Source organism: Uloborus diversus, chromosome 2, assembly GCF_026930045.1.
Source record: "Uloborus diversus isolate 005 chromosome 2, Udiv.v.3.1, whole genome shotgun sequence".
Taxonomy (NCBI): Eukaryota; Metazoa; Arthropoda; class Arachnida; order Araneae; family Uloboridae; genus Uloborus; species Uloborus diversus.
In genome coordinates, this window is record NC_072732.1 from 57,157,614 (window position 1) to 57,174,842 (window position 17,229).

Sequence of the window (17,229 nt, forward strand, 5' to 3'; positions counted from 1 at the left end):
TTTTACTATACCTACATTTCTTCTTCGCTAAATTTTTAATTTAAATTTTATTGGCTGCTGTTGAATTAATCTCAATATGAAGATTTTAAGATTAACTGCAATTATTGAGTGTTTTAATCAAGAAATCATTTACACTTGTTTTGTTCCACACTTTTTAGTGAGAACCAAGCTTATAGAAATAGTCTTAATAAAGAGAAAAACATTAGATTGTTTCATCGAATCTTTTGGATTCGTGCTTTCGCGACAGAACTTCTTTGAATTTGCCGATCACCCTTAAATGTTTTAACCTTATAGCTACGGGCCTCGACTTACTAATTTGTTACGTTTATTTTATTATTTTATAACCGAGATCGAACAAAACACTATATTTCTATTTTTATTTGAAAGTGATTACTTGAAAATGTTAGGCAACAAAACCGTTTGCTGACAGTTGCTATTAGTTAAGTTAAAAAGCAAGCAAACTAGGGGACGGCTACAGAAAGTTCGGTAAGCACTCAAGCTAGCTGATTGCCATAATGGCAGTTATTTTCTCATTAGTATCTTTTTATACATGTAATCGAACCAATTGGTAGTCAGTTTTTAAAAAATACAAGGAGAGTCAGTGAAAAGGAAAGAAAAAAAGAAGCCCGGAGTCAGAGTCGGCATGTTTTCTAACGACTCCGACTCCAACTCCTTTACCCCTAAATCAGTCCGACTCTGACTCCACAGCCCTGTTCGAAACTCCAATACCACAGGAGGCCGAAATTAAAAATGGATAGTATCCCGTCATCTCTTATCCCCTAACAAATTCATGCCCCTCGGTTTTCTTGGCATTAGGAGATGAAGGCAACGGCAACCCCTCCACAAGTTCCAAGAAACTCCAGTTCAACATTGGCAATGAATGCATGTCAGCTGTTCCTAAATTCCTAAATGTTGGATTTTGTGTGCATTATAGGTTCCGTTTCTACGGTTGCTTTCTCGGCAGAACATAAAAATTGGTCACGAAAAGTGATCGTTCTTCCCCCCTCTAACAGCCTTGCTTCTACTATCTGCAGAATTCATCGCAAATGGTAAAATTGTCCTCCCCATGTTTTTTTTTTTTTTAATTTTTTTAAATTTATATTTCTTTTATAAAAAATTGAAACATAACTCTTCGATCCTGCTTTTTTATAATATTGTATTTCCAGTTATCTTTCTGTAACACCTATATTGCAGCATCTTTTAATTATCTAAAGAGTTTTTCTAAGCTTTTTCCCTGTTCTCCCCAGCAGAACAGAAATAAACCCTAAAAGAGAGAGAGAGAAAAAAAAAATGAGAAAAGAAGAACTGATGTAGTGCTATATTTTACTGCATATTTGCTTGACTACATTCAGTGCTGATTTTAATTTTAACTGACATTTTCTCTGCAGGATTTCATACAATTTACTTTCACAATCAACATCATTTTAAGAAACATGATTTGCAACTGCAATTTTCTGCCCTTGTACTAATTATTCTATTGGTATATTAGTGCTGGGCAAACATAAATGTATCCAATAATTATGCGAAAGTTCACATGACAAAAACAATATTCTTAAAAAAATTGAGCCAATGGGTTTTTGCTGGAACATTCGTTCGGTTTTGTCACATCAGAAAACAGGACATTTCAGCATCCCGCAATTATATGCGGGACTAAAGGGGCAAGTTACCTGAAAGTAAAAACGTCCTGTTTAATAGGAGGCATATGGTCATCTTATAAATACCTCACTGCAAAAAGATTTAACTGTCTATCTATAGGATTGCCTTTTTTTTAACTGAAAATGTTGCATTACAAAGTCATGTATCCATATTAAAAATAATTTTATATTTTGAAGAAATAAAACTGATTACCTAGATTGATCTTCATTATGTATACGTTTCAATTCCCTAATATGCAGATTTCTTTCTCTTTCCAATTTCTCTAATTCCACTTGTAAGTCTGTATCTTCTTTTTTTAACGAAGCTTGCCGAAGTTTTAGGATTTCTTCATGTTCATAATATTCTATCCATGTTAACTTTTGAAGCATACTATATAATAGAAATACACAAATAACACATAAGTTAAACATGCATTCAACAATCATAATCACAAAATATAAATCAAAAACTAAATAAACATAAAGAGGGATGGATACAAGAGATGATAAGCAACAGGATCAACTAGGATGGTCCTATTCAGGTATCTTTATCAATCCCAAAAGCAGATCCAGGGCCCAACTGAACAAATCACCCCAGTGTATGTTTTTACCAGAAATTTGGATTTTTCTTTGAACACAGTTTAGGCTCCAGCATCCTATTTAGATTTAAAGATGATAATCCAAAAAGGTTATTTTTTATTGAGCCAGGAAGTTTTACTCTGCACACTCCTGCTTGCACTGGAACTATGAAAAGCAGTGAAAATATCCAAACATAGTCAACACGTGAGGTAATTGCAAAACCTTCCAGATATTATCAATATCTTAAATTGTAACTATGCCCCAAATACATGAAATACACCGCCAGCTCAGTCATTTCCAGCCGAGGACTGCAATTTTGTGCTTATAGGCATAGGAAGGGACTGACTGAGCTGGAGAATACTACTTATAATATTTTAACTTTCTGTTTAATTTTTTCAATCAAAAACTTTTGAATATTTTGGTACTAATTGTGTTTACGATTTTAACTTACAACATCTACAGGGATGCGACCACCAAAACTTGCATTTGGAGCAATTTTGGGAGCAGGAAAACAGTGAGTTTGGAGCAGCAAAACAGTGAATTTGGAGCAGTCTGGAGCAGCAAAATTGCAAATTTGGAGCAGCCTGGAGCAGTAAAATTGCAAATTTTGAGCAGCTTGCAGCAGCAAAAATTTAATTTTGCATCAATTTAGAGGAACTATGTTTATTTCACACACAGAAACACGTGTGACAAGATAAAACTAGTATGTTGTGACCATCACGAAACTTTCTTCTATATTTTTCTTTTTTTTTCTGATCCCTCCCCATGCTTGACGAGGAAGCAATATTCCCATCAAAAACGAAATTACACATGCAAAAACTTGACCACCATTCCAATGTCTGAATTATTGCAAAAGCAAAGCAAAGAGCGAAAATTGAAAGTTATTTTAAAAGCCTTGCTTTAATTAATTACAAATATTTTATTTGTTAACAAACATAAGATGGCAACAGTTAAAAATTTTAAATCACTGAGATAATATTTCCGATTATTTCCATACAATTAAAATCACGAGAAATACGCAGACGACAATCTATTACGATTTATCTTTCTTATTGTTGCATTAATAAAACTGTTTTTATTTGCTAAAAAATAATGATAATAAAAATAAATCAGCACCTCTTGGCGCGATTGGCGCCAAAATTGAACCAAAGCCTGTTTACATATGGATTCACATATATTCCAAATTTCAACCAGAACGTAGCATTACTTCTTGAGATAGGGCACTCACAATGGAAAAAAAGAACGGACGATTGCGCTACCCCCTTTTTAGCTGTTGACACCAAAACAAAATCAGCTCTTATACCTACTAAGGGCTACTTGCCGATAAATTTTCTTTCATTCCGTTCATTATTTCTTGAGATACAGCAGTCACAATTGACGACAAAAAACATTCTATAGCTCAACCCTCGTTTGAGTTATTGACACCAAAATTGAATCAGCACCTGTTTCTGTTAATGGCAACATATGAACCAAATTTTTTTTGATTCCGCCAGTTACTTCCTGAGGAATAGCAATCACGCGTAACTCAAAAAACGTCCCATTGCTCCACCCCCCTTGGAGGAATTCGCGCCAAAAACCAATGGGCACAAGTTCACATAGGGGCACATATGTGTACCAAGTTTCGTTCGATTTCATGCGGTAGTTTTTGCTGTAGAGCGGCCACAAAAAACTGGTCACACACAGACGTGACACACACACACACATACACACACACACAGACATTTTCCAAAAATAGTCGAAATGGACTCAGCACACCTCAAAACGTTCGAATCCGTCAAAATAAGAAATTCGAAAATTTGCACGAATCCAATACTTTCTTCTATATATTAGATATAGAAGAAAGTAATAATAAAAAAGGAGACTGAGGATGCAAAAACATCATAACTACAACTACAAATTGAAGCTCTCTTAATTAATAGGGGCATCCAAATGAAACCAGGTCACTAGTGTAAAGTAACGGTAGCGATTTTATTAACTCAAAAATGGTCGTTAAAACTGTTGGCACATTTATCCCATTCCAACATTAGGCAATCAATTCCATCTCTGAAGAAGCTAGTAGGTTGCATTCAGATCCAGGATTGTGTGTGTGTGTGAGATCCTAGTCACACACTTCGTCGTCCATTGTGATATCCGCGATATCCAGTGGGTTGTTTGCGTATAGCTTGTTTTAGATGTCCAAAAACATGAAAGTCACACAGTAAAAGGTCTGTATGGTGAAAGGGTGAATGTTCTAGCTCCAGCGTTTCCCACCAAAACTACTGCAATGTTGTTTTCACGGCATTGGCCGTATGTGGACTCCCTTGGACAATATGCCTGGCAGTTTCGACTTAATGGCTCGTCTAATGCTCTGTAAGAGTGGCTTGATAACGCGGCTTGATTGACGGTGGTTTCTGATAGACATCAGTAAACAATATTCAACCGTGTTCTCATTCCTAATGTAATGTAATGTAAAATCGACTTTATTCAAATTAGATTAACTTCTCAACTCTTTTGGCACTTGTAAAGTTTCAGTTTTAGGTTGGCATCCTTTGATGCCCAATCGCATGCAAACGAGGCAGGTATAAGTAGTGAACGATTCCAATCGTTCTCTCTCTTTTTCGCTCGTCAGCCTTGTGAGAGTTAGGTCCGGTAGGTGTTGGGTAGTTGCGAACTCCACCTCCGCTTATGGCCAGGGTTTATTTTTATAAACTTATTTTGTTAGTTTATTTATTTTACTTTCTATGGACTAATAAATTTTGGTAAGATTTTAAACAAGTTTCCAATGTTCATTTCTTCACATTGATATTAATTCTGCATCTTCTACTGTGTGGTATTATCTCTGCTTGTATAAGCAAGTAATATTGTTGACTGACTTACGGAACTTAGCCTTTTGGCTTTTCGTTTAAACATCGCAAGTTATCAGTTTTGCATTTCAGAACTCAACAACAGTGGCCCTCCTCCCCCGAGTGGGCCCTTGTGGTCAAAAAGGGACATGTTTCACAGTGGGCGATAACTTGTGTGACCACTTTCTCTTCGGCGTTAAACCACACTGTTGATGTGCAACATGAAACGTTGCGGATGCATCAGTCTCTCTACCAATAGATGGTGTCTCCATACATGCAGCTATGTGGCATCGTCTAACGTCTAATATGAAGTTAGACGCACTGACCTGATTTCATTTGAATGAACCTTATACCGTATTACCCCACATTATTCGGCATACCCGAAAAAGGCAAAATTGACCAGCATGCCGTGAAATTCGAATTTTCCAGCATGCTGGATAATTTCAGGTTTATTTCGCAACAAAACAAAAGTAAATTTCCTCATTCAGTTCCAATCAGAAAGCAAACCACTGTAAGGGAAAAAATAAGTAAATCCCAAAAGTAACCTTCTTTCAAAAAAAAAAAAATGTGTATTACACATAATATGTGCTTGTTATTTATGGTAAATCATTATTAATGGATTTAATTATATGCCAATAAAGTAATTAATTCAGAACCGATCTACTGCGATTTATTCATATTTTTTTTAAATAAATTATTTTAGGTTCTTTTTAGAGAGGTAAGTTTAAATTTATTAATTGAACAGCTATGGTAAATTCTTTAGCACTGGTTTAGGGGTGGTAACTTACAGGCTTAAATGTTTGCTTGCTTAGTTTTAATTTAATTTTTATAAAATTATTCGTTATTAAACGATATTTTTTCGTTAAAATCACAAATGACATTGTTAGTAAATATTTTTACAAAATTAAACTGTTCGTTAATGCTAATAAGAAATGTATGGAACTTATATTCATCTTTAAGCTGAACATATTTTTAGTATTCATTTTTTGTTCCCAACCTTGATTTTTCCGGCATGCCGGAAGGGACCAGGCAAGTGTTATTAAAAATCGGGTGACCCCCAAATTTCGCGGAATGCCGGATAATGCAGGTTAATACTGTCTATTTTTTGTCTAATACTTTTCACAAAAGACAAGTCCTGTCTTGCTCTACTTTTTTCTTACACTTCTTTTGATTTAAATTTAGTGCACACATTTACTTTGCTTAATACATCACTGCTTTAGTGCACATTTCAGTTAGAGTGCTTTGATACCTATTTTTAAAATTTGTTTGCATTTATGTAACATATTCAAAAAGGCTTTTAAAAAAAGCACAAAAGAATGGTTGCATTTAAAAACTTTACCTCAATATGTTACAAGTGAGTTTTAAAGAGCTATAAGATAGTTTTTCTTTCTTTCTTATTTTTTTTTGGTATGTTTAAGTTATTCACTTATATTTGACCTTATTATTTTTTTTTCTTGGCATGTATGTTTATATACTGAACTACTTGATTAAAAAATTTAAAGATCAAGCAAAGACAACATTAAAACCTCTTATTTTTAACTGTTTGATATTTAATCACAAAATTAATAATGAAATTAAAATGAAAAAAAAAAAAAGATTTTTAGAAAATGATGACACAGAAAAGGAATTTTTAAATACACGTGAAAAAAAAAAATAAATAAAAATTTTAAGACAGACTAAGACTACGGAAAAAATGCCTGAATCTGAGGAACTTGAAATGTCTGCATATTCATTACCAGAGCATTAGAATTCTCAGATTTACGCTATCTTAAGTGTCTCCAACCAAAACTAGAAATCAATTTTCTGTCCTAAAATCTTAAAAAACCCAAAATTAAAAACTGGTGAACAGTATTAATTTTTACAGATGGCATTTGCTTAAATCAATTTGGATGCAACTAGATTGACATTTTTGAGTGGGCGTGTCAAGAAGACGAATTTACAAGTCCTTGTATACTGAAAACAAAAGATAACAAAGGTTGAAAATAATGATCAGTACATCCCTGCATCTATCATATTGTTACAAATTCTGTAAATAATAATTATTTTTTTGATTAATTTGTTGTAATCTGGCTAAATTAGGCGTTAATTAAATTATTTTTCATCTAAATTTATCTTAGTAACGTAACCAGAAAATAGTTTCTTGTAATGTACATACAACCCCCTAACATTCGACTGAAGTATACGGTCCCCCCATTTCTGAATGATTAGCTTTGTGAATGGAATAAAAAGAAAATATGAGAAAGTTGTAGGCATTTGTCGAACTTTCCAAAGCAGTGTAAAAGCTGTGTGGCATTTGAGTGGGAAAGTTAGTTATGCTTGTGAATTGTACACTGTGATGCAAAAGTTTAGACAATGAGGTTCTTCAGCTGCAGAATTTAGAATTGCGATAGTAGAAATACAAAAGTCTGCAAACATATTCAAAAACTCTTTTGAAATACTATAACCAAAATACAATTGTTTGACCTGCTTTAACAATACTGTTTTGGATAAAAATACAAATTTGCTTGTTGCAAAAGTTTAGACACTATTACGAGTTTCTGTGAATTTTTTTTCGTATATGCAAATTTAAAAGAGATGACATCACAGACCTCTTGTACTTAAGGTCTGCCAACGATAACACTTGGTAGTCGAGATGCCGCGAGCTGAGCAGATTAAAATGGATGAGGTAACTAAGATTTGGCAGTAGAAAGCTGAAGGTAAGCTTGTTCCTGAAATTTCGGCTATTGTTAATAGATCAAAGAAATCTATTTATAGAGTTTTATCAAGTCACTGCAATTATAAAGCAAAACGCAGATCTGGGAGGCCGCGTGTGACGAATAAACGGGATGATGGTCAGATCCAAAGACTAGTAAGTACCCAACAAATGACAGTTCATGAAGTTCAAAGCTCCTTGGGGCTTTTGGTATCAAAAGATACAATTCGTCGTCAAATTTTGGAAACAGGGACAATGGTTCACTGCAAAAATGAAAAAGAAACCAGCTCTAAAGTCACATCATAAATCACAACGAATGTTGTGGGCTCGAAATCATATGTCATATGGATCGAAATGGATATCAGTAATATTTAGCGACGAAAAAAAGTGGAATCTGGATGGTCCAGATGGCTGGACATCGTACTGGAATGACTTACAGAAGAAACCCAGATGCTTTTTTAGTCGCCAACAAGGTGGTGGCTCTGTGATGGTTTGGGCAGCATTTTGCTACAATGGACAAGTGTCTTTGACCTTTACCAGTGGTCGCCAAACATCACAGTATTACACTAAGACACTAGAGGATAATCTCCTGCCATTTGCTGAGCTTAAAGGGGGCCCTCAGGGGGAATTTCAGCAAGACAATGCTTCGATTCACACTGCAGGAAACACAAAATCTTGGTTTAATTCAAATAATATAAAAGTTCTCAATTGGCCAGCGTGTAGCCCAGACCTCAACCCTATAGAGAATCTTTGGGGCATCATGTGTCGCAAAGTTTACAGCAATGGTAGACAATACACTTATGTATCGGAATTTAAGAGATCTATTGAGGAAGTATGGTACGAAATTGAGCCCCAAACCATGCAAGATTTAGTTTCTTCGATGGAAACTCGTATTTATGTACTAATAAAGAAGAATGGATGCACAAGCAGGTTTTAAAACTGTTTTATTTAATTTTTATTTTGTTTGTGTCTAAACTTTTGAGAATGTTAATTTTTTGTTACAATGTAAAAACTTGTAAAATGCACAAGTCAACTTTTCATTGCTATAAATATTATAGAGTATGCATAGCACCTTAGACTAAAGTAGTCTTAGGAAAACTGAATAAATAGATTTCGAAATCTGTGTGAATTTGCACATTGTCTAAACTTTTGCATCGTACTGTATCAGACGTGCGCTGGAGAGCATGTATTTAGCTCGGTGTGTATTCGCCTTTGCGCTGTGTTTTCACGTATTTTGATGTAAATACGTGTGTGACTGTTGAGTTCATGGTGTTAATTGATATTTGCCTAATTGCTATGGTTAATTTAGTAGTTGCTAACGATATTTCTTGTACATAGTTGTAAATAAATCTGTGTTTTCTCAAGAACTGTGTCGTCATTTAAAGAATTTCTTGAAGTGGCTGAACTCGTAACAACATAGAAAGTTATCTCCGTGACCTACATGAGTCTCTTGACATTATTCAAGATTGAATAAGACACCCTCTTTTACTGCCCACTTTCTGACATAAATTATCTTTCGCTTGCTTCTCCTTGTCAACATTGACCGTAACTTTTAGGCCTCCATGTGATGCGGCGTAAGCCAAGCTAAACTTCTACCTTTCAATTGTTACGGATGTTTTGGCTAGATCTGCATTTAGTCTGTGGCTTGTGATTGCTAGATTAAGCAAGCAGAAGGAGTGGCATTCCTGCATCTCTTCTTGAGGGCAAATCTTTGTAACTCAAATTGGAAGAAGCAGCACAAAATAATTACAATTATCTGCCTGTTAAATTAGCAAGCTGTCAGGACAACCGGAAAAAAACCCGGTTTCAAGTGAAAAACTCAAAAAGGAACAATCAACACATACAGATCTTTATATGAACAGAAAATACTTTTTTTTAATGAAATTAGATTTAAAAAAAAAAATAAATCTTACTCTTTTGGTGGATCAGGTTTAGCGAAATCTCCATTTGCTACAGCCCCTGCTGTACCATTATTAGCCCGTCCTTTTGGCTGCGCAGTACTAGGTTTTCTTTTGCCAAGTAGTTTTCTTTGCCTTTCAATTTCTTCCCTTTCAGTAGCAATCTGCTCTTGTTTTCTGGAAAATGAAATGAAATGAGTTAAAATTTCGTAACATTAACTTTTCAAACAAGAGCATTTGACATAAAACGTGCTACAACAGCAAAGAGAGGGGAGAAAAAAACATAATTGCAACAAAAAACTTTCAAAAAAAAAAAAAAAAAAAAAAGCATAAGACACAAAAATGCAATTTAAACATACTTGATGAGTTCAGTGAAGGCATAACCATCAACCCAATTTTCAACAAACGAAGCTCCTTGACGTTGTGTAATAAATTGGCCTAAGCGCAGCCTGTTCTGCATACATTTCTGCCTAGCAGCTTTTTTCTCCATTGTACTCTGTTGATTAAAATTTGATATCAAATTTTCCTTAAAGTTGAAAAAGTAACAATGAAATATTAATAGAATATTTTTAGACAAACAAGGATTTTAAAGAAAAGACAATCTTCAAGAAAAATGCAATAAAAATATAAACCATACTAGAAAATATTAATTTCCTACAAGAATTTCAACTTTATATTTACTGTGAGAATTTCCTTCACTTCTAATATGAGATACATGTGAATTTTACAAGTGAAATACAATATGATCATAGACAAATACAGTTGGCTCTCTGTTTAACGACGCTCTATTTAACAATTTTCTCTATTTAACGACGGCATTTCCCGGTCCCAGATGGTCTACTATAGTGTTAGCATTCTATTTAAGGACGCTTTCTACTTAAGAACGATTTTTTGTGGTCCCTTGAAAGTCGTTAAACAGAGTGCCAACTGTTCATCAGGGCATATTTTAATGGGGTTTTTTTGGGGGCAATTGCCCACACAGTCAAATAAAATTGGTCCCATAGTCAAATTAAATTTCCCACTTACATTTTCCTAAATTTTCCCATTGGTTATGTGTTCCTATATATATTTTTATTTTTCTGTAAAAGAATGGAAGCGTGACCCCAAACCGTTCCCACAAGCAAAAGTTTTTTAAATAAATAAGACTTTCACACCCCAACTTTTTTTTTGACACTTATTCAACTAACATAAACTGCACATTTACAATCCCTCCCCCATTCCGATAAAGCTGGAGTTGCCCACACAGTCAAATTTCCTTAAAATATGCCCTGCTGTACATATACTTTATTTTTAAGCTCTGAGTACTTGATTGAACAAAACAAGTATGAGGAGAAAAAGGTCTCAAAGACAGTTTTCTTGATAACTTCATCAGTAAAGCTGATAATTTCACACATAAATATTGGTTCACATAAAATAAATGCTGTAAGTAAAACTTTGGATTCAAGCATTTCTTGGTGTGTCCCATCTTAGTAAGGCAATACATATAACTATGATGTAATTTTATAGAAACTATTTTGGTTTATTTACTTACTGAGAAACTGATCTTAAATACAAATTACAATCCATACACCAAAGAGTAATTAAATGTTTTTTAAAAAAATAAGAAATTGGAGTTAAATCATGTTATGTTGTAAAATGTAATGGTTAAAATATATAAAACAAAATTCCCACAGGGATTGTAATTATGTATATTAAGAAGTTAGTAGTTTTGTAAACTTTTACATTGACAAGCAATTTCCAATTTACCTTTTGAATGCAATCAACTTCAAAAACACAAGAATGCTAGAAATAAGTTTAAATTATTGTGAATAAACAATATTAAAATCACAGAGATGTTAAGCATACTAAGAGATGTTAAATATACAAATATGATTATTACCTTTTCAATTAAAAGTTGCTTAGTAACACCCAAACATTTTGCTAACTGTTCTTTTTGCTTATCAATCACTTTTTGGTGAGCACTGACTTGCCTTTTATATTCATCTGCAGTCTGAATGAAAACAAATACAAATATTAAAGAAAACAAAACTGATAGCACATTGTATAAATGGCAAATAAAAAGATCCAGAAAAAAGGGGGCTTTTCCCCCGAATTTTCACAAGAGGACTATTTATATTTCAATTTAAGCACAGCTTTTTAAGAAGTGTAAACAAAGTCTCAGGTTAATTTTTATTATTTTACATTGGTGAATTACATCAAAGCACATATCAACTTTGAAGGGATGATAAGACTGGTTCATTTATAAAATTTCTAGTGTATCCATTTACAAGTATGAAATTTTTTAATCTATATAAATAAACCAGAGATTATATATGTGTGTGTGTATGTTCAAAGTACAAATCAAACAGTTTATGTCGGATCTTGACCAAATTTGGCAAGGAGGAACTTGGGCACTCGAGAAGAAACAGAGGGGAGTTCTCAAATGCCAAAAAAGAATTTAACCATTCAAATTTTAATTTTAGGGCCCGAAAATGGCATTAAATGGCTCTTTCTACCCGAAATAATTATCTGATCAGTTTGATTTTAACACCATTTGAAAGCTTGCGAAAAATACCCATAGAGTTCATTCACTTCCTGCAAATTTCAAAAGAAAAAAAAAAGGCTGTAAAACCACCGGGAAAAAAAATTTAAAAGCACTTTTATATCTAATGGAACTCTATTTTCATATCGGAAAACTATCATTTTCGCAATCTCATTTTAAATCAGCATTCAGAAGGTTACCACTTTTTTCTCAGCTGTAACTAAATAAAATTTAATTTTGTTTTGAGGTAAAAATTTCCTCTTTTGATTATTATTTGGCAATTTATCTTCTTTTTTTCTTTTTACTTCCTTTTACAAAAAAGGAAGTACTGTATTCGCGAAAAAATTTTCACCCAAAATTCAACATTTTACTCACCCTCAAATGAATCTTTTTTCCTCTTGTATAAAGCACTGCTAACTTGTAACTCTTAAACATTTTTGCAATACTTTGTAATAGATAAAAAGTAATTTATATGTCTTAATATGACTAAATTATTCCATAACATGATTATATGACATATTCCTAACGTCAGATGAATTTTAAATATGATAATTTGTAAATAATGCTTTCTATGTGTGTTGCATTGTATGCTCTTCCTTTTCTTAAGTTCAACATTCAACTAAAGCGCATTTAACAAGCTAGGATCTAGGACTTGTAGTCACATATCTGGGGAAAAAAAAAGATGATCCTAAAAAGTATAAATTTATAGGTTCCTAATTTTGATCAATGGAAACCACTGCTGTTTAAAATGTTCTCATTCACATACAGTTTACATATTGGTGAGTAAAACATCTATTCAAAAACGATTATTTAATATCCAATACTGATTATAAACAGCAAAAATTTCTGCATAAGTAAGTATTTATTTTGTATGGCTAAAAATTATAACTTTAGTACTTCTTCAAATATTAGTATCCAGCTGAGTCTCTGAAAATTAAACTTAAAACACAAAGTTAAAAGTTTTTGGTCGCTTTTTAAATGTTTATATGTTTAAAAAAGTTTTATTGACTTAATTTAAAGTTCACATTTTTTTTTTCTGAGAGTCTTTCTCCCCCTCCCTGTATTTTTCCTTATCAAGGTAGGGTAGACCCAGTAAATGAACACTTAAAAGAAATTTTATTTTCAAAAATTCATAGCATTGTTAAGAATTGTAGTATTTCTCACATGACAGCAAAAACACTTTAATGATATATGTAATTATTATAGAAGAAATTTCAAGAACTTTTGTGGTTCTGATTCAGGTTTTTTTGGGGGGTTGAAATAAAAAAAAAGTGCCCTGACATCCCAACCAGTGGATAAACAAAGCATTTTCTGTCGTTTTCTTTCTGGAAAAGTGGTTTAAGGAAGTGACTACTGCCAATTTATCTTTAAAAAATGTTTTAAAACCTATTTTTTTCAAAAACATTACAAGGTGTTCATTAACTGGTAGGTATACCCTAGTCTTTTCTCTTTTTTAAAAAAATGAGGAATCAACAAATGACTAAATTTAAATATAGGATCAAATACATTTTTCGAAAAAATTAAATTAAGAAAAGGTTAAAACACAATTATTCTTTTACATAATATTCTTCTTAGGAAAGGCAATTTGTTTTTCCTTGAGCAGAAAAATTTTAATAGCTTTTTCAAATGTTTCTTCTAATGGAAAGTTGAATTTTGCTGTCAAAATGCTAGTAACATTCGTAACATCCAACAACTTCTTGGAAACTTTTTTTCATGTATCAACTGCAAGAACTAAATAGTGGGTGTATTTGCAAAAAGTCAAGCAATTTATGACAAAAAATGAGGTCTAACATTGGGGAGAGAGACATAACGCAAGACAGTCACGTACATAGCACCCCAGTGTTGCAGGCAGGAGTGGCAAATAGGGGAGTCAAGAGGGGGCGGTCACACCCTCAAATTTTTTGAACAGAATGATAGAAAATGGGTGAATTCAATTTATGTTAGACAAGAAAAAGTGTTTTTCGTTATTTGGATGATGACCTAGAAATTCATGAAGTATTTTCGGCTTTATCAGAACATAGAAAACTGATAGAGAACCATAGTTAATTTTAACTAAAGAAGACATTGACTCATATAGGCTAAATATTTCACACCTGTGTGCCCAGTGTAACGATAGTATGTCCAATATGAGAGGCTCGTGAAAAGTGGTGTAGCAGCATGGTTTTCACAAGAAAATTCTTTGATATTTTACATTCACTTTTAAGCTCATTTTTTAAGTGTATATTTATTTAATGAGTGTTCATCGCTTTCTTCTGCTAGAAACACGTCTCAGCTGCTCAATAGATTATAATGCTTTCATAGAAACTTCTTAAAAATGCATGTGATTATTGAACAAAAAAAGACATATCAACCAAATACCTTTTATGGGGCTCTATAATTATGCAATCGCGGAGTGACACAAGATAGTCTTCAAGAGTTAAAACGATAAAAACATTTCCCTATAACTTTAAAGTAGTGATTTGACTGGAAGAATTATTGCAAAACGATTCTTTCAATGGTGAAAACGCTCATGCCCTTTAGCATGTATGACTTTGTTTGAATTTTTATCCAATTTGTTTGCATCGGGAAAAGGTTTTTGAAAAATGCTTTACTCTATCAAAATCTATATCTTCAATCCGCTACTCGACTATTCAAACCACAGTTCCAGGGGTCTGTCCAGGATTTTTCACAGGGTCCGTTTTTTGTGAAAAATTAAATAATTTTGTGAAAAATGAACAAATTTTGTGAAAAATAATTAATTTCGCAAGAAAAAAAAATTTTTTTGTTAAAACGAAATTTTATAATTTAGAGATGGCACAAACTGCATCAATTAAACTTAAAGTTGAGTGTTTTCCTCTTCTATGTCAAGAATATCATTCTGGAGTGTTTTTCTGATATTTGGCAGGGGGGGGGGGGCATCGCTCTCTCAAGTATCAATATTTATCTACCATTCTACATTTTGTTAAATCATACTACAAATATTTCTGTTCAGTATTTAAAATAATTGTAACAAAAAATAAATAAATAAATAAATAAATAAAATTCACAATAGGGTTCAGCATTTAACTTTGTGACCCAAGACACTCTTAAAAAGCACAGAATTTCGTTTAAAACGTATAAATTCCGTGATTTTAACGAAAATAAAAAGTTATTTTAATTGTTTACCTCTTAACAAAGGGTAATAAACATCAAAAATTCGAAAAATCGGATTCCGATAGCGGATGCAAAGAGATCGCAATTCTCAAAGTGAAGGCATCAAAAGTATAAAAACTTGTAAAAGAAATATTTTTGATAAAATTATTTTAAAATTGCATTTTAGAGTCCTATGATAAACATTTCATTAACATCTGTGGACACAGTTGAAGCAAAAAAAAAAAAAAAAAAAAAAAAAAAAAAAAAAAAAAAAAAAAAAAAATAAATAAATAAATGAAATAAAATAAACCATCTATTCAGCATTTTAATTTTTGACTCATAACAGAAAATGGAATTTTGCTTTAAAAACTTGAAATGAGAGTTCTAACAGAAATAAAGATACTTTTCATTTATTTGCATCCTAATAAAGCGAAGTTAGCTCGAAAAAAGAACAAAATATGACTCTCATATCAGATTTAAAGGATTGCATTTTTCAAAATGTAGACATCTAAAGAAAAAAAAACGGTAATTAAAAGAGTTTTTTTAAAGTTAATCATCCTTGTTAGCATCGAAAAATCAAAACCCATATAATTTTCTCCCAAAATAACAATTAAACATCGCACCCGCACTGCAAAAACGCAAATATTGACAAGCTAGTAAAATGAGAATATTTTCTAATCAAGTCATTATAAAGGTTCAACGCCAGATGCTAAGTGGTGATAATTTTGAAGTTGGTAACCCTATCTGAAGCGATCATATTTTTTCCCCACACTTACTACCCTTTTGCAGTTCTAAGTTCATTTCACAGATATATATTATTATTGTTTATTAAATCATGAGCGGGGAGAAAAGTGCTTACCAATGCCTTTTCAGAAAAGTTTACAACAACACCGCTGCTAATTAGCTGTGATAAAACAAACAACCATTATATTTATTTGGCAGTAGCAATTATTTATCCCTTGCAGGAGCATCGCAAGAGTGCCCATTTTTTTCTTTCAAAATTAGCCGATTTTGTATAAGCTGATCCCTCTAATTTGACTTCAAAAAAGGTTCCAAAAATTATCGGTTTATACACAGAAATATGCATTGTTTTGCTTTCAGATTTGCTCTTTCAATTAACATTTTGTGAAAGATCCGATCTTGTTTATCAGAATTTTGTGAAGGGTCCGTTTTGTTTGATCGGGATTTTGTGAAAGGTCCGTTTTGTTTGATCGGGATTTTGTGAAAGGTCCGTTTTGGTTGATCGGATTTTTGTGAAGGGTCCGTTAACGGACCCAAATATCCTCTGGCCAGACCCCTGAGTTCAAGCTACAATTGAAACTAGAAATAGATTTTTTATAGATGTATATTTCAATCAATCATGAAATTTTTCAAAAAAATTCTTCCTCCGAGCCAATTTTAAAAAGGTGCAAAAAAAAAAAAAAAAAAAAAAAAAAAAAAAATCCACATCATGATGCGAAGTCAAACATTGATTTTTGAATATTTTGTATGAAGTCATAGATTCAGTTTCGAATGTAATTAACGCAAGATTTGATGATAATTATTTTTCTGTATGGTTGGCTGGGATCATGGTTATTTGGATTGAATTTTGAAAATGAAAAATAAAATGTTTCAACTGAGTAAAATTTTTAGCATGAGGCATGAAAAATTACAAGCAATATACCGACAGAATGGTTTTTACATCCAGAGACTGCAGCTTCGTCCTTGTTATAGAGTCATCAGTCTGGAATAATGAATAACAGAGCTGGAGGCAGATGATATTTCATTGAAGTGGAGAGCACCGACATGACTAGATTATTCAATGATGAAAAGTTTAAGTCCCTCACAGTTTTTGAAGTAGCCTGGGTGATTTTGAAGAGCAAGATATAAAAAGTGTTTTCATACATAACTTTGTGTTACTTCAATTATTTTTTAACTATTACAATCAGCTCAGCTAGTAGAGAAAGATTTTTTTAAAATGTCTCGGGAGGTT

General features: G+C 32.7%; 1 protein-coding gene across 5 annotated transcripts in view; it reads right to left on the minus strand.

The window, feature by feature from the left end:
* Positions 1-17,229, minus strand: part of LOC129217054 (serine/threonine-protein kinase tousled-like 1) — a 103,383-nt gene that overhangs the window by 54,198 nt on the left and 31,956 nt on the right. For 4 of the 5 annotated variants that reach the window (XM_054851295.1, XM_054851296.1, XM_054851298.1 and 1 more), the window contains exons 7-11: positions 11,505-11,615; positions 11,372-11,407; positions 9,985-10,121; positions 9,641-9,802; positions 1,849-2,025 (exon numbers count right to left, since the gene is read on the minus strand). In XM_054851295.1, coding sequence (XP_054707270.1) covers positions 1,849-2,025; positions 9,641-9,802; positions 9,985-10,121; positions 11,372-11,407; positions 11,505-11,615 — 623 coding nt within the window. The remainder of the gene's footprint in view (positions 1-1,848; positions 2,026-9,640; positions 9,803-9,984; positions 10,122-11,371; positions 11,408-11,504; positions 11,616-17,229) is intronic. The other variant, XM_054851299.1, reaches the window with a different exon arrangement.